The sequence below is a fragment of the Mirounga angustirostris genome, unplaced genomic scaffold (genome assembly GCF_029215605.1).
Source record: "Mirounga angustirostris isolate CCGP_5_RB_7025 unplaced genomic scaffold, mMirAng1.0.hap1 SCAF_6, whole genome shotgun sequence".
NCBI lineage: Eukaryota > Metazoa > Chordata > Mammalia > Carnivora > Phocidae > Mirounga > Mirounga angustirostris.
Genome location: NW_026991714.1, coordinates 16017549 through 16034776, shown reverse-complemented (window position 1 = coordinate 16034776; position 17228 = coordinate 16017549). Strand labels below are relative to the sequence as shown.

The 17228-nt window shown below is 37.5% G+C and overlaps 1 protein-coding gene across 3 annotated transcripts in view; it reads left to right on the top strand.

The window, feature by feature from the left end:
* The window catches only part of KCTD3 (potassium channel tetramerization domain containing 3), a 49815-nt gene extending 32631 nt beyond the window's left edge, over positions 1-17184 (top strand). For 2 of the 3 annotated variants that reach the window (XM_045876893.3, XM_064593872.1), the window contains exons 11-18: positions 2741-2828; positions 3175-3291; positions 5105-5275; positions 9388-9543; positions 11132-11228; positions 14232-14416; positions 14496-14634; positions 15432-17184. In XM_045876893.3, the coding sequence (XP_045732849.1) occupies positions 2741-2828; positions 3175-3291; positions 5105-5275; positions 9388-9543; positions 11132-11228; positions 14232-14416; positions 14496-14634; positions 15432-15990 (1512 nt within the window). In that variant the 3' untranslated portion in view covers positions 15991-17184. The remainder of the gene's footprint in view (positions 1-2740; positions 2829-3174; positions 3292-5104; positions 5276-9387; positions 9544-11131; positions 11229-14231; positions 14417-14495; positions 14635-15431) is intronic. The other variant, XM_045876894.3, reaches the window with a different exon arrangement.
* The last annotated feature ends 44 nt before the right edge of the window (positions 17185-17228 follow it).

Sequence of the window (17228 nt, the reverse complement as noted above, 5' to 3'; positions counted from 1 at the left end):
AATAAGTGATTATTTAATAAGTAATGGATGAGGTTTAAAACATGCTGTTAAAAATGGTGATTATGTAGGTAGAGACTGGTTGAAAGACCAGGGGCCTTGTATTGCTTGGGAACATAGATTGATTTTTTTTTTTTTTTAGAGTGATTACTTTCAAATCGTAGATCATTTAATTTTGCACATAAGACATAATGATAATCACTGTGTGCCACCTTAAGAGAGAAAATCCACTTTCATTATAGATTTGTGACCATCACGACTCAGCCAAATACCCGAATCAGTACAGTTTCTCAGGGTCTCCATGTGAAGTTGTTAGGGTAAAGAAGAGGAGGCCACAGAATGACCGGCTCTCGCCTCTGCTAGGAGAGAACTCAGTCCTGGCTCCTCTGTAACCTTACTCATCCTCTGCTTTCTCTTTTCTTCTTGTACTGAGGGGTAGGCGTGAAGGAAGAGCGGGATTTGGGTCAAGGGTGGCAGAAAGAGAAGTAGGAAGGCTCTAATGTAGAGCCCATCTTCCCAGAGAACAAACGGTGGAGATGTTTGTCTTAGATGTGCGGTGGGATGCCGCAGGCTACTGCCTCTTTCATTGAAAAGGGGATCTAAAGGGAGAGGAATCTCATGCCCTTATCTGTCCCCATCCTCCTATTCTGAAGATTCTGGGCTAGCAGTTGAAGCTCCTTCTGGAGTGCTAGAACTACAAAAATGAACTTGGCATGAGAAAACTGGTCCTTGGTGCTAAAGTCGCCTTCCCTCCGTTCTTCAGACGTCTTCACTCATATGACTGAGAATCTCTCAGTGTCGCCCTGCTACAAAACTTGCTGGTTCTGATGAAACAGAAGCCGGACCTGGGGTCAGCGCAGGGGGCTGGTAACTGAATCTTTGCACTATTTCTATGTCTGACACCAAAAGGTTCACGTGGAAGCGAGGGTCATGTGTCGGCAGCTTTATAGGAATCATTACTTCCAAGTTTCAGCTTTTGGTTAAATGTGTTCCTTTTATTTAGAGGGGACCCAGATGGGGGCGCTGATACGCCCGGTGTTCTGTCAGACATGCCCTTCCCCTACCTAACTCATGCTTGACTTGTTCGATTTTCAAGCTTTACCTCCTTTCTGAATTTTCCTTGATCTTTGCCCTTCTCCCCACATGGGACTGAGCGGGGAATCCTCCCTCCTCTCTGATGGTACTGCACACTCTATTTTAGTGCCCATCACACTGTGATTGTCTTTTTTCCCCCTCTCTTGCTCTCAGGTTTCTTTCTCGCCCTCAAGTTTCCGAGCTCTTACGGAGCCAAGTGTGATATCTCACATCCCTCATGCGTCCAGTTACTCGTTCTCTGGGCCAGTACCTGATACGCAGGAAACAGTTCACTTAAACGTCGCCCCTGAAGTTTCACAGGCATCTCTGGCCCGGCTCTGCATAGGGAAGATGCAGTTTGATCTTACGTAATGGCCGCTGCTCTACAAAACATTGTTTGTTTGTTTGTTACTCTGTTTTGTAGTAGAACTGTGCCCTTTGCTTTTCCTGTAGCACAAATACAGGCAGTTATTGATTGTTAACGAGACAGATTTGCTTGGAAAGCTGATGTTTTTATTCTAGTACTTGGAAAAAACAAAAGTTCAAAGGGACTTTTTTGTCTTGCCATTTCCTAGGAAACGGAGGTAAGGTCTTCAGCGGAAGGAATGGAGATAGAGAATAATACCCTTTGTCAAAGACACGGTGGTGAATTATCCGGGGAGCAGGTGCTGTTTGGCGGTCATCAGTTTTCTAGCTGTAACGCCGTCCCTACTGTGTGGGTTTGGGCAGAGGCCATTTAATCTCTCCGAGGAGAGAGAAGGGGAAAGGAACCTAGTCAGATTAGGCCTTCAGTTTTAATGTATGCTGTGAGCTCACAGTCATGTGCAGAGAAAAGACATAATCCATCGGAATTCTGAAAGGAAAGTGCTGCTGTGGGAATAACATTTTATTTATTTATTTGTTTGTTTGTTTATTTTAAAGATTTTATTTATTTGACAGAGAGAGACACAGCGAGAGAGGGAACACAAGCAGGGGGAGCGGGAGAGGGAGAAGAGAAGCAGGCTTCCCGTGGAGCAGGGAGCCCGATGCGGGACTCGATCCCAGGACCCTGGGATCATGACCTGAGCCCAAGGCAGACGCTTAACGACGGAGCACCCAGGCGCCCCGGAAATAGCATTTTTTTTTTTAAGAAAGCTTTAAAAGGAACTATATTGGGGGCACCTGGGCGGATCAGACCATTAAGCGTCTGCCTTCGGCTCAGGTCATGATCCCGGGGTCCTGGGATTGAGTCCCCCCACCCCCCGCCTTCCCCTTCAGGCTCCCTCTCTGCTCAGTGGAGAGCTTGCTTCTCCCTCTCCCTCTGCTGTGCGAGCTTGCTCCCTCTTTAATAAATAAATAAATAAAATTTTTAAAAGAAAAGACACTATATTGGTAGTTCTTCAGAGTTCCCTGTGGAGTGTGTTTGTGTGTAAAGAAAGTAATTTTCTAAGTCCTATTTAGATATTAGTTAGGTTTTTTTTTTTTTATTTCCTTAGGTAATCTCTACACCCAGTGTGGGGCTTGAACTCATGCTACCAAGATTGAGTTCCATGCTTTACTGACTTAGCCAGGCACCCCTAGTGAGTTTTTTGTTTTGTTTTGTTTTAGTTAGAAGAGTCAAAATTTTGAGGAAGTTGATCAGGAAATATAAATAATTAATATCTAACATCTAATAATCTTCCTACATCAGGTTCAAGATGTTGTTCCCATAACGAGTTATGACACTGCTGGCTCATTCCTTCTGCTGGGATGTAACAATGGATCGATATATTACATAGGTAAGGCTGTGGACATTTAGCCTGATCCTACTTAATACGATTTTTTTAAAAATAAAGTACCACCTTTTTAAATTTTAGATAGATATACTATTGTAATATTATTTAAAATTTTGGGGGCGCCTGGGTAGCTCAGATGGTTAAACGTCTGCCTTCGGCTCAGGTCATGATCCTGGGGTCCTGGCCTCGAGCCCCACGTCAGGCTCCTGGCTCAGCAAGGAGCCTGCTTCTCCCTCTCCCTCTGCCTCTCCACCTGCTCATGCTCTCTCTCTCTCTCTATCTCTTTGTCTCGAATGAATAAATAAAATCTTTAAAAGTATATATATTATTTAAAATTTTTATTTTTTAGATATGCAGAAGTTTCCTTTGCGAATGAAGGATAATGATCTTCTTGTAACTGAGCTTTATCACGATCCTTCAAATGATGCCATTACTGCGCTGAGTGTTTACCTCACACCCAAAACAAGTTAGTACCTGGCAAAATTCTTATAAATTCTTTACCTTTTTTTGAGAATATATGTTTGTTTATTGGTCTGTTGTGGTAAAACTAATCCAGTCCTTTTCTTTTTGAGAACTGTAGTTCGAAAGATATCATCTCTCAGTCTGAAGTTTATATTTGGTTATGTATTGAAGCCAAACATGACCAATAAACAAGGATAAGTTGAGGTGGGAAATCAGAACTTTTCCTCTTCTGAGTTATATTTAAGTAAAACATGACAGTATTAACTAAAATTATTAAAAAAAAAAAATCTGTACATTTACCTTCCTATTTACCGTAGCTGGTTTTGTTTTGAAATTAGGAGCTTTTTACTTTTTTAACCAAAAGTGAGAAAGCTTTCAGATTGTTAGTCTCTTTTGGAAATGGCCTTACTTCCTTGGGAAACTTTTAATTTGTTATGGGAAAAGACATTTTTTTTTGAAAGTGTAGTATCTGTAGCTTTCATGGTCTTTCCAAGGCCATTGCAATGAAATTTTCATTAAGAATTTTTGTATTTTTTATATTTTTACATTCTAGATTGAAAGATAAAACATAAATGGGAAATTTAAAGTTTATCTATAATGAAAGGAATTATAGGAAATAGTAACATGGGTCCAGCAATATTAATATATTTGAATGTGGTCCTTCTATAAAATCATCACTTTATTGAATTCATTGAAGGAAATCATCTTCAGTGTGAAATATTCTAATGTATGCAGATGATTTTGAGTAATATTATAGTAGGATTTCAGCTATCTTGTGCTAAAGTGGGTCCACAAACTGCTCTTTTTATTGATGGTCTTAACATATTGGCTGCTTTTGTGAATCAGTTGACAAGAGTTGAGTGGTTACGACAGACAGTATGGCATGGAAAGTTTGAAATATTTGCCATCTAGCCTTTTACAGAAAGTTTGCTGCCCTCTGTTCCAGAATGAGATGTGCATTTCTTTTCAATCTAATTAAAAATGGAGGAAAAAAACTTGCAGTGGCAGGGGGAGAATGGGGTCACTTTTTAGGTTAGAAGTGTTTCCTGTGGGTTGCTCTTTCTCTTTTGATTCAAGTATTTTCGGGTGAATCAGGAAAAATAACTATTAAAGCTAAATGGTTCTCTGTGAACCTTTTCAAGTATAATGGTCACTGAACTCCAGTCTACCTTTAAATATGTAATGGAGTCTGGACACTGGTCTTAAAAAAAAAAGCCACAGGTGAACTTGACCCAGTGAGCTGTGCATAATTAGAAGAAACACCATAGGTAAGTATGATGATGTAAGCAACGTCATGGGTGTATTTGTTTCAGAGCTAAGTATTTTGAATCTATTAAATAGTATATACATGAGCATTCAAGAAAGAATCAGTAATATAGTACAAGTAAAAGTAGAACACACGGGTTTTCTAGGCCAGAAGTGATAATGGAATATTGCTTTAGAAATACTGTGTTACGTCGGTGGCATTCTTAGCATGTCAGATTTACTAATTCTTTAAACATTTATTGAGGACCTGCCATGTCTCCTGCACTCCATGAGGTGGTTGTGATTCAGTCTCTGTCAGTAACAAGTGGAGAGAGACTTGGAAATAGAGGAGTGGGTGTTGCAGTTGCTGTGATAGACCCTAACAGACAGCCCAGGGGAGGGCTGCACAAGTCTATCTGGGAGGGCGGGCTGGGAAAGGACTCGTAAAGGAAATCATGATTTTAATACGGTGTCTGTGCCGGGCTGGATTTGGGGCTCAGGAAAGCGTTTCTCCCAGGGCAGCTTTCTGTCGTCCTCTGATGTGCCCCCTTTCAACTTCTGACCTCGTGTAGGTATCTCTGGTAACTGGATTGAGATCGCCTATGGTACGAGTTCTGGCGCAGTGCGGGTGATCGTGCAGCACCCGGAGACAGTGGGCTCGGGCCCGCAGCTCTTTCAGACTTTCACAGTTCACCGAAGTCCTGTTACAAAAATCATGCTGTCCGAGAAGCATCTGGTGTCAGGTAAAGTCCTAGTGAGGAGGGCAGCCCCCCATAAAACCTTGTTGCCTTGTGGGTCATTTTCTAGACTCCTACAAATGGAAAGAATAGAAAAGCACTGCTTTGTTTTAGAAAAACATATTAGAAGAAATGGTAGAAAAGTTTAATAACTGAAGAAATTTTATGGTTGTCTTCTAAAAATTTTTTTTTTTTTATTTTGCCTGGTTGTAGTATACATAAATTTAGGAAAGAGTTGACCAGAGCTTTTATTTACTCTCTATTCTAGTATTTTGTTCTCATGGCATATTTAGAGAAGTTTACGAAGTATGAATTTAATATAAATTTGGTTGTATTGTCTTAAGGTTTAAATAAAACTAAAGTTGTAGGTTTATGGGTGTATTTGTTGTTTGATCATTTTCTAAAAATATTAAAAACTAAGAAATATATAAAGAGATTATTTGAAGAAAATTACATTTTTGTGTGTTTGTTCCTTAATCATTAAATTTTTTTATTTTTTTATTTTTTTTTAAAGATTTTATTTATTCATTTGAGAGACAGTGAGATAGAGAGAGAGCATGAGAGGGGGGAAGGTCAGAGGGAGAAGCAGACTCCCTGCCGAGCAGGGAGCCGGATGCGGGACTCGATCTCAGGACTCGAGGATCATGACCTGAGCCGAAGGCAGTTGCTTAACCAACTGAGCCACCCAGGCACCCAATCATTAAATTTTTTTAAAATGTAGGTACTGATAAGACCAGAAAGTGTAGATACTAATTAGATACTTAAATGATACAGATTTTTAAGCTTAATGAGTGTGACACACAAAGTATGATGATCACACAATAAAATTCCATTGATGAGGTTCATTGTATGTGAAGATTTCTAAAAGGCTTTAATTTTATTTTGAGTCCGGTGTATTGGTAGAGCCTGCTTTTACATTAGATCTTTTGTAGATTAGTTCCTGCCTAACTTAAACTTTTTATAAGTATCATTTTCATCTATCAAGTTTGTTTATATGAAGACGACATAATATTAAAAGGTGATGCATCTTTCACTAATCTCTAGTCTGAGTAAACACTGAATGGAGCTGAAGTACCTTGTCCATGGATGGATGGGTAGGTGGGTGGGTGGATGGATGTGCTTTTATTGATACCTAATTGAGTATAAAGTCAAATGGTTTTGAGTATAATTATGCCCCCCTGAAACAATCCGTCTCCTCTTTAGGTTTTCATACAGCAACTCACCAGCCTCACTGAAGAGTCTTTGTCACGCTCTTGCTGGTTCCTCCTCTTTTGCACAGTTACCAAGTGTTGGATTGCCTCAGCGCTCTTTCCTCAGCGCTCTTTCCTCGATTCTCCATTCTTCTTTGTCTGTAGTTTTCCTGGTGACTTGAGTGTTACCGTCTATATGCCAGTGACCCCCAGACTTTTTCTCCACCTGTGACCATTCGCAGAGTTCCAAACTTGTGTGTCTAGTGTCTGTCTCTGGTTGTATAGACACGTCAAAATTAACCTGGATAAATAGTACTTTTGATATTTCTCTCAGAAGCCCTCTTAGTATACAATATCACCATGTGCTCATTTCCTCAAGCTGAGGACCTAGGAACCACTCTTGGTTCCTCCCTTTCTCTCATCCCCACAAACATGTAATCTGTCAGTAAGTCCTTTTAGCTTTGCTTCAATGTATGTCACAAATCTGATCACTCGGTGTCCATTGCTGCCCAACCCGGTAGTTTTATCATTTCTCCCCTACATCACTGAGCTCAAGTTTTTTGCCTGTTTCTCTCTTGCCTCTCTATGGTACATGTTCCTTATGGTACATAGAGCCAGAAATATCTTTTAAAAATGTAAACTGTATCTGATTCCCGATGGCTTCTGATTAAATGCAGGATAAATAAACTAATAGGGTTTTTCCAATTATGGGTCCTGTCTTTTCAAGCCTCTTTTCCTCTCTACCCTTCACGTCACTTTTCGTATTGCTCACAACACCCTAGCCCTTTGGCTTTTTGATTTCTTAAAAATGCCTCAGAACTTTTGCACTTCTTTTTATTTGAAATGTTTCACCCCTAGATATTTGTTTGGCTGCCTTTTTGTCATTCAGGTCCATTTCTAGTACCTCCTCAGTGAGGCCACCCTGTCTCAATTAGCCAAACCTCTGTCCAGGTCACTTTCTCTGTCACCATCTCGATTTGTTTTCTTCATAGACTTATCACTGGATCATGTTGTTTTGTTTGCTTTTTTGTCATCTGTCTCTCTCTTCTGGAATGTAAATTTTACAGTAACAGAAGTTCTTACTCTGTTCTCAACACTTACCGTACTTCTTGACACATAAAAGATGCTGAATAAATATTTTGTAAAATTAGGTAATTGGATCCTGTGAGAAAATAAGACTGTTTTGCAAGGTTATTGTGATGTTTAAATGACCATATTTAGACTCAGTAGTAATTGCTATTATTTTGGTGGTGATGATGTTATTTCAGGATGAGGTGCCAGAGAACTGCATAGTGAAATGTGCATTTTAACATCAAATACTTCATGCAGGATTGAAATTTAAATAAATTTGTCAAGAAAAATGTCCAGTTGAGCTAAAAATCTAGAGTATTTTTATGTTTACTGAGTTACATTATTCTGCCACCTGGTGGATATCAACAGGTATGTAACAACATTCTTTTTCTGATAGTGTTAGTTTTCATGTCTTAAAAACTTAAGTGATTAATTTTAACAATATAGCAATAATTGCCTACTGAATCACTTAAAGTGTTTGAGGTATTTTCTTTTCTCTTTAAGGTATTTTTCTGAATCCTAGTAAGCTTAATAGTGAAATCAGGAAATTATTTTCCATGAAGCTGATTAAACAGCGAAGAACTAAATGTCTCCTTTTTCACCAGAAACCGGCATCCTGAGACATGAGAATTTTGTTACATAAGTAAACACCTGTATACTTTGAATTTTTATTGCTATTTGTTAAAATTAAATTTCTAAAGTTTTGTTTAAAATTTGCAACTATGGCAATTTACCCAGTAGGAAAGGTGTGTGTTTAAGAAAGTTTGGATACTTTCTTAGTATTTACTGGTGAGTTCATAGCTCATTGCTAATAATAGCACATTCTCTGGAATCCAAATAAGTTGCACTTTTCCATTAAAAAGGAATGCCACAAAAGTACATTTTTTAAATAAGGCATGCCACAAAAGTACATTGTTTTACATTAATAATACCAGTTGGTTTATATTTTTTTTCCTTTTTTTTTTTTTTAAAGATTTTTATTTATTTATTTGACAGTGACAGAGACACAGCGAGAGAGGGAACACAAGCAGGGGGAGTGGGAGAGGGAGAAGCAGGCTTCCCGCTGAGCAGGGAGCCTGATGCGGGGCTCGATCCCAGGACCCTGGTGGGATCATGACCTGAGCCGAAGGCAGACGCTTAACTACTGAGCCACCCAGGCGCCCAGTTTATATTTTCTAAAGGAGTAGTTACTCAGATCAAAAAACAACAGAGGTGGGGTACTTGTTAGATATCTCAATATATATCCACTTAAAATTATTTACGTTAAAACAGAAGCTAGTTGGAGTATGTTTCTTAAATGCAGACTCTTTTAGTTTACATAAAAATAGTTCTTAACTTTATTTTAATTTTCCCTAATATAACTAGGAATGGGTGATACAAGCTTTTTGCCAAGTGTAATTTGTACCAGTAAATTTTCAATAACTCCTGATCTAGGTTGTTTAATATTTAACATAAGCAGTTTCAGTGATTGAAAAAAATAAACTAGGCAACTCATTTACTATGTAGTTTAGCCACAGAACAGAATAATATTCAGCATCTTTTCTCTTGCATACACTTTTTTTTTTTTTTTTTACCTTTTTTACATTTATATTCTACAGGCTACTTTTATAAGGACCCATGGATTTACTTACATGTCTTATATTTGTAGCAAGGTAAACTGTAATCAGCTCTTTCAGTTTTGTTGGCCAGGTACAGATTAAGCATAATGATAGGATAAGTATGTCATTTGCCACTCAAAATATGCTGTGATCTATTTAAGATAGATCATAGTTAAAAAGTTAAAATGTGTTTATAAAAGTGATTTTGTTGGTGCTTTTATAATCTATATTTAACAACTTTTTTTGTTTTCTTTCCTAGTGTGTGCAGATAATAATCATGTCCGGACATGGACGGTAACACGATTCAGAGGAATGATCTCCACTCAGCCAGGTTCTACTCCTTTAGCGTCGTTCAAGATACTGTCTCTGGAGGAGACAGAAAGTCATGGAAGCTATTCCTCTGGAAACGACATAGGTGGGTGAGATAATTTGGGGGCATTTTCAAATACTTTATGGGCAACCCAGAAGTAGTATGTTAACTGTAGTAGAAACCTAAAACTGACTCTCAAATATAAAATTTTTCACTTTAATTTTGAAACTCATTTAAAACAAATTCAATGTGTTTCTTACTTAGTTCTATAAATTCAGATTACAGCATTTTTTGTTTAAAAAGTTGAGAGCAAAGTTTTCATCTATTTATCATTTCCTTATTTAAATGATGTCTCCAGATGCTAATAACCACTTTAGTTGATAATTAAAAGCTGTGATAGCTGTGCACATTTGACACTTGAAATTTTTTTTCCTCTTATTGCTGATAATCTGAAAATAAAATTTGAAGCTAGAAAAGGGCCGGCACTTGTCTTGACGACATCATAATGGCTTTCAGGAAATGATATATCACAAGGCTATGATTTCAGCAAAAAGTATATGAAGTTGGTGTGATTTGTCCCTCGTGACACTGTATGACACATGTGCATATGGATTCTCTCTCTCTCACACACACACATGCACGGTCTTCACAGAGACAGATCATTTTCCCACATCTTGGGTGTGAACTCCAGTTCCATTAGGCAGGACCTGTGAGATCTTCGGTTCACTAATCTCTTGATGCCTTACTTTTCTCATCTATAAAATGAAGATAATAATAGTGTATCCCTTATGTGGTTGTCATGATGATTAAAATGAGTTACTTGCAAAGCATTTACTGTGGCACATAGTAAGCATAGTGTAGGTATTTGCTAGCTAATAAAGATGTTCCATTTATTAATTAGGTATGATTCATGTAAGGTAAAATTATGTCACACATCACATACTTTTTGTGAATAATGAGTTGGTATTATTTTAGCTAATGAGTATGATAATGAGAATTACTAGAATTTTATGTTTAAGTTTTCCCTGAAACACTTTTTTTTATATTGCTCAGAATCTTTCTAAAATACATGAGCTATTTACCTGCCTTGCCAAGTACAATCAAGTAAAAATAATTGAATCTTTTTTTTTTAAATTGAAAACCTTGCAGGATGCAACAGGCTTTTGATTAAAATTAATGAAGTTGTACTTTATTTCTTTAAGAGAAATAAATATATATAAATAAATATATAATATATATAAATAAATATGTGGCCTTACAAAAAGAAAAATCTCTAATACATAATTTTACTTATATATCCTTTTTCTGAAGTTATAACAAACTGAGCACATTCTCAAAGATAAACGATGTAGAGCCTATATTTTAACAGGTCTCATTCTAGTACTCTTATTTAATGTATAGTCTTATGCAAATTAATGCCGTCAGCTTTAATGGCCTTAGTGCATAAAATATAACTTGAAATATTAATGTATTTTTCAAAAAGGTTTAATGCAAGTTGGAGTACTTGCAGTCCTTCATTCTGTGTCTGGCTTGGACATGGAATGCACAGTACAGTGCATATCACTATAGTCATGTAGTGATAGCATGGAAAAACCTTCTTTTTCCCCCTTTGGTATTGATATTAACGTTCCTTTTGTTCAGTGAAACTGACTGAATTTCAGTTAACTTGTTTTGACGTTGTGTTCTGACCAAGGGCCTTTTGGAGAGCGAGATGATCAACAGGTGTTTATCCAGAAGGTTGTTCCCATCACCAACAAACTGTTTGTAAGACTCTCATCGACTGGGAAAAGGTAAAACTTTACTGTAGAGGTGTTTATAGTCAGAAGTCACTTTTTGTCTTAAGGAACCTGTTAAATAATTTGGCATACTGATGAAAGAGTACTACCAGAAACAAATTGTTGAAAAAAGAAATCTAGTCATTATCTTGTGATTGTTTTAGCTTAAGATTAAGACAGTGTTTAGGCCTTATTCTCTAGCATTTATTTAAGATTTTCACTGATGCTGTGGACAGTTAAGAAGGACAAGTGAGAGATCAGGAAGCCATGAATTTGATGGCAGACAGCTGAACTAAATTCTAATTTTGGTACTCGCTCTTACTAGCTGTGTAAATTCAACTTGTTACTTTGTTTCTCTGAGCCCCCAGTTTCTTTATAAAATAAAGTTCACCTACTTTGGCAGGATGTCATAAGATAGAATGAGTTAAAAACATGAAATATCTTGCATGGTCCCTGACACTAACAGATGCACAATAGAAGTTATTTTCCCCTTCCTTTTCCATTTGAGTGAAATTTGACTTCTTTTAAATTATTACATATAGCTTCAAACAGATTGAGTTGTACATTTCTCTTCTTTAAAAGCATAAGATCTTTTGCATGCAAGCAAGTGAAAAAGGTAGAATTCCTATTAGTAGTCATTAAGAAGGTTATGGATTTTCATATTAATGTTAGAAATGCTACTGATACTGTTACCCTTCAGCGTTTGGTCTCTGATATTTTAATGAATAATCTCTTGGAGATATATTTTCTCTCCATCAAAGTCCATTGCATGTAGTCATCAGCAGTTGTTAATTGATCCCAGAAAATGATTTTTATATACTAAACTATCTTTTTGTCACCTTGTTTTTTTTAAAGAAAATGTGTTAGAAGCCTGTAATGTAGTTAGAAGTTAAATTATTATCTTGAGAAATGTTATAAATCATTGTGATTTATTGTATTCTCTGCATATTCAGTGAAGATGCTGCCAAACCTTTATTAAAACTGCTGCGTAACGTCCTCTAACGATGTAGTATTTCATATCCTTGTTCAATTCTAGTGTCCTCCCTCTTCTGATACTTTAAAGATTTATTTACTTATTTTAGAGAGAGAGATCAAGCAGGAGTGGGGCGGGGCAGAGGCAGAGGGAGAGGGAGAGAGAAACCCAAGTAGACTCCACACTGGAGTGTGGAGCCTGACACGGGACTCGATCACGACCCCGAGACCAGGCCTGAGCCTAAGCCAAGAGTCGCAAGCTCAGCCGACAGTGCCACCCAGGCCCCCCCTCTTCTATCACTTTAAACAGTAGCAGTGTGTTATAATCAATCATAATCTCTGCATAACAAAACAGATTTCATAATTTTTACAATTCCAGTGGAAAAGGTATCTTTATAAAAATAATCTGAAATACTTCGTAGAATTAAATAGGAAATCAACCCTTTAGGAAGCTAATGTGAAGCAAAGGTTTTGTTTATAAAGACAGTTCAGACAGTTCAGATTCTTAATAGTGAGAAGTAAAATGAAATCAGGTTTTATTGAAAGTGGGCAGGGAGCAAACCTTGCCAACATTTTAAAGGAAGCAGTAATTCTGAGGAATCTAGCCCATAGGAAAAACAAAAAGCAAAATCATGTTTGTTTTCAAGCACATAGGTTTATAGTGTTTCATTATAGTTTATTTTAAATGTAAACAGTAATCTAGATTTTAAAAATATTTTATGTCAATTTACAGGTGTTATTAAAAATAAATATAATTCACTATATTAAGAAAAATTGTGATCATCTCGATAAACACAGAAAAAACATTGATAGTCACCCATTTATGAGTTTTAAACAAGGAATCTGAGTGCTTAAAAGGACAGATTTTTTAAATCTGAAAATAATACTTATAAAAACAATTACAGTAAACTTTATACTCAATGGTGAAATATTGAAAACTTTTCCCTTAGATTGGGAGTGAGACTAGGATAGCCTCTATGACTGTACGTGGGCATCCAGTAGTTAACCCTTCTCCCCTGTCATCACTTTTTGCCCTGCCTGCTAGGAAGCTCAGCTGCTTCATATTCTATTTTTATGTTTCTTACATTGATAAGGATTGTATTTCCCCTTCCTCCTTTACTTTTTGACCTTGCATTTGCCTGGTACTAATTGTTCTTAATTTTTTTTTTTTTATAAGCCCCGTCTGTTTTGAAGTAGTCTGGGAGAAATAATTCAATCAAGGGCAATTCAGTCAACTCTTAAATGACTGGCAAATCATTTGCTGACATTATTCCTTGGTTTCCTCGTTTGTCAGATGTGGATAATTGTTCTTAGGTTCTTTTGTCCTTTATGAAAATCAATGAAAGAGTTACAAAAATGCTTCAGAAAAGTTAAGAATATTATCCTAATGGAGGATGCTACTTAGATTTCTCCATACAGCTATACATTTTTTTCTGGTTTCAGACTTACAATTTGCACATAAATTTTATTTTATTTAAAGATTTTCTTTATTTACGTATTTGACAGAGAGAGAGACCGCGAGAGAGGGAACACAAACGGGGAGGGTCAGAGGGAGAAGTAGGCTTCCCGCTGAGCAGGGAGCCTGATGCAGGGCTCGATCCCAGGACGCTGGGCTCATGACCTGAGCCAAAGACAGCCACTTCACTGACTAAGCCACCCAGGTGTCCCTGCACATAAATTTTAATGACTTCTCAAGGTCTTCTAGTTTCATGCCTAGTTGCTTTGTTTCTTTCTGCAATTTTAGTTTTATAACTTCCTTTTAAAGAATTACTCAATTCCCATCAAGGTTCTTTCTGTTTTTCTTTTAAGGTTGACTTAAATTATTTGCATTATTTCAGTTATTTAAATTACTGTTTTATAAGCGCCTTTTCTCCACACTCAAACAAGTCTTGAATTTTATTTCTGTCGACTTGCCTTGAACATTTTAAATGTCTTACATATATAGAGCACTCATAAGGAAGCAATTGATTTCAAAAATCTGACTTACAAAGTGTTAGGTGTTGCCCGTGATTTACAACTATATATATATACGGCTATCTTTTGCAGGATCTGTGAGATCCAGGCTGTTGACTGCACAACAATATCGTCATTCACGGTGAGAGAATGTGAGGGGTCGAGCAGGATGGGCTCCCGGCCCCGGCGCTACTTGTTCACGGGCCACACGAACGGCAGCATTCAGATGTGGGACCTGACCACCGCCATGGATATGGTGAACAAAAGCGAGGAGAAGGGTAGGTTCCGTGTGGGCAGCTGTTCGGCACAGGGTGAGCTCTGACAGAAGTGATGGTAATGAGGGTGTGTCTCCCGAAGACGCAGGCGGTCCCACTGAGGAGGAGCTGCTCAAATTACTGGATCAGTGCGATCTGAGCACGTCTCGCTGTGCGACTCCTAACATCAGTCCGGCAACTTCCGTGCTTCAGCATGGCCGTCTCCGCGAATCCAGTTCGAGGTGGGTGCCAGGGTTGGGCATTGTATCGGAAGTTCAGCTGATTGCTTTTGGGAAAATTGGCTGAGCTGCCGTAGTCACGTGGTTGTTGAAAGCCATGTTGCTCAGGGTACATTGTTCATTCAGACTTCATGTTGGTGCTCAGTTTTTAAAAAAACTTTGCTAAATTCCTCATCCTCAAGCATATCTGATTCTTTTCATAGAAAAACATATTTTCCCTTTAATACTTGTGAATCGCTGCCAATCTGGATGCCTGTTATGCGATCAAGAGTTTTCATTCAAAGGAAATTAGAAAAACCACATGTCACCTTGGATAGTATGTGGAACTTTTGTCCCTATTGCCTTAGGAGCATATTAATCAAAGTGATCACATCATCTGTCTCATCTTACATTTAGTTATTATGTACTTTTAACACAGTGGCATAGTATATCTTCTAGTTCCCACATTTTTAAAAATTCCAAAATTTGAGCTGAGGACCAAATACTAAATTATACTAGTCCTGCATTGGTTTTAAAGGCTTTTTTCCCCCTTCGCTTTTTTCAGCTATTCAGGAATCCAGCTGGACTGAATATATGTATGCTATTATTTGCATGGGTAATTTGATACACATAGACCTGTGCACACGCTGATACATAATATATAGAGTACTTACTAAGTAAATTTTTATATATAGAAATAAGGATATATCATTCTTTAATATTTAAATAATGTCTTTTCATTGGTAGTTAATTAATGAGAGGTGCCCCTGAAAAATCCCAGAAAGAAATCTGAACTATAATTTTTAAAAACTCTGTTTCAGCCTTCAGCTCCAGCACCATGAAACCATCCATGAAGCAGCTACTTACGGTTCCATGAGGCCTTACAGAGAGAGTCCCTTGTTAGCAAGAGCAAGGAGGACTGAGAGCTTTCACAGTTATAGGGACTTCCAGACTATTAATTTGAACAGAAATGTAGAAAGAGCTGTCCCTGAAAATGGTAACGTGGGTCCAATACAAGCTGAAGTAAAGCGGGGAACAGGGGAATGTAATGTATCGGAGAGAAAGTCTCCTGGGACAGAAATAAAAAGTTTGAGAGAATCAGATAGTGGATTGGAAGTGCAAAAGATAGCGGAAGGTCTAGAATCCAAGAAGAGGTCCTCAGAAGAAGAAAATGATAATAGAGTGGAGTTACGGAAGAAAGGGGGATTTGAAGGAGGAGGATTCCTTGGAAGAAAGAAAGTTCCCTATCTGGCATCATCCCCGAGTACTTCTGACGGAGGAACGGACTCACCTGGTACTGCATCCCCGTCTCCTACGAAGACCACTCCATCTCCTCGGCATAAAAAAAGCGATTCTTCAGGTCAAGAGTACAGCTTGTGAAAACTCACCAAAATAAATAGTTGTTTTGTTAATTTAGATCAAAGTTCCAACCTCTACTGGATTTCAGTACATTAGCTTTTACACCAAAACTTTACAAATTAAAACTGGAGTTCATTCAGTATCTTTTTAACAGAATTACCTGGAGTAAGGAGATAAAATCATTCTATCTCTTTGGACCTTTTGGAAAGTTTTTTTTAGTTTTACAAGTACATTTAACAGATCATTTGTAAAGCAAGAGTCCATTTCAATGTTTAGCTACTCTATGGGTTTTGGAAGCACTGTACCAAGTCTTAATAAGATGGTGCCCACTATAGATGAGCATCCCTAAGGGCATGGGGACCAACAGATTGCGTTCCTAATCTTGATTATGCTTGGGATTTGTCTTTCATCGTTACGTGAAGCGAATCACATTAAATCTCTTTGGATAGTCTCCCAACACTTATTGTGATTGCCATGTGTTTACCAGATACTTAATGAGGTGCTATGTTTGTGAAAAAATATCATCTAATTCAGAAACGCTGTTGATGTTGAACACATTACACTGTGTAGTAGGCAGTCCCTTCAGGTATTTTTCTTAAATCGTAAGTCATTTTCTGATTCTCATTTTTGGAGTTCTTAAATCTTAGCAAGCATCACCAATATTAAATACCCAAAGTCCATTTAAACTTTCTTTAAAGTTGGAGCAATCATCTGTGTTTGAACAGATGAAATAAAAATAATAATCAAGGTTAGAGCTGTGAGTGCCCAGAAGGGAAACCGTACTAGTTGTCGGTCTGCCTTGTTTGATTTAGGGGCCGTGTGTTTCCCGCCCAACTATTAATAATGAAAATAATTAAGTCAGAATGTGGCCATTTTATTAAGCTTCTGAGACTGCAGTTCTCAACTTTTGGTTAAAGGTTTTGGCTGCTATACAAATGTTATTTTAAAATATATTTTGAATTATGAGAACAAAATTTTTTTTACCTTTTTTTTTCATTTAATTGGAATAATTGTCAAGTTTCTGCACACAGGGCAATTGTAAATTTAAAGCATTAAGCATTTACTGGTGGATAATGTATATATTCCCCTTCCAAGAAATATAAGTGAGTGAAATTGAAATAAATTCTTTAAAGTTTACTATATTGCTAGTGGTTTCACAACACCTCTCTTGTATTTATTTATCAATGAAGTCTAATAAAAATGATTAAGACTCTGTGTTCTTGGTTATTTAGGGAGTAGTTACGCTGTTTGAGGTACAC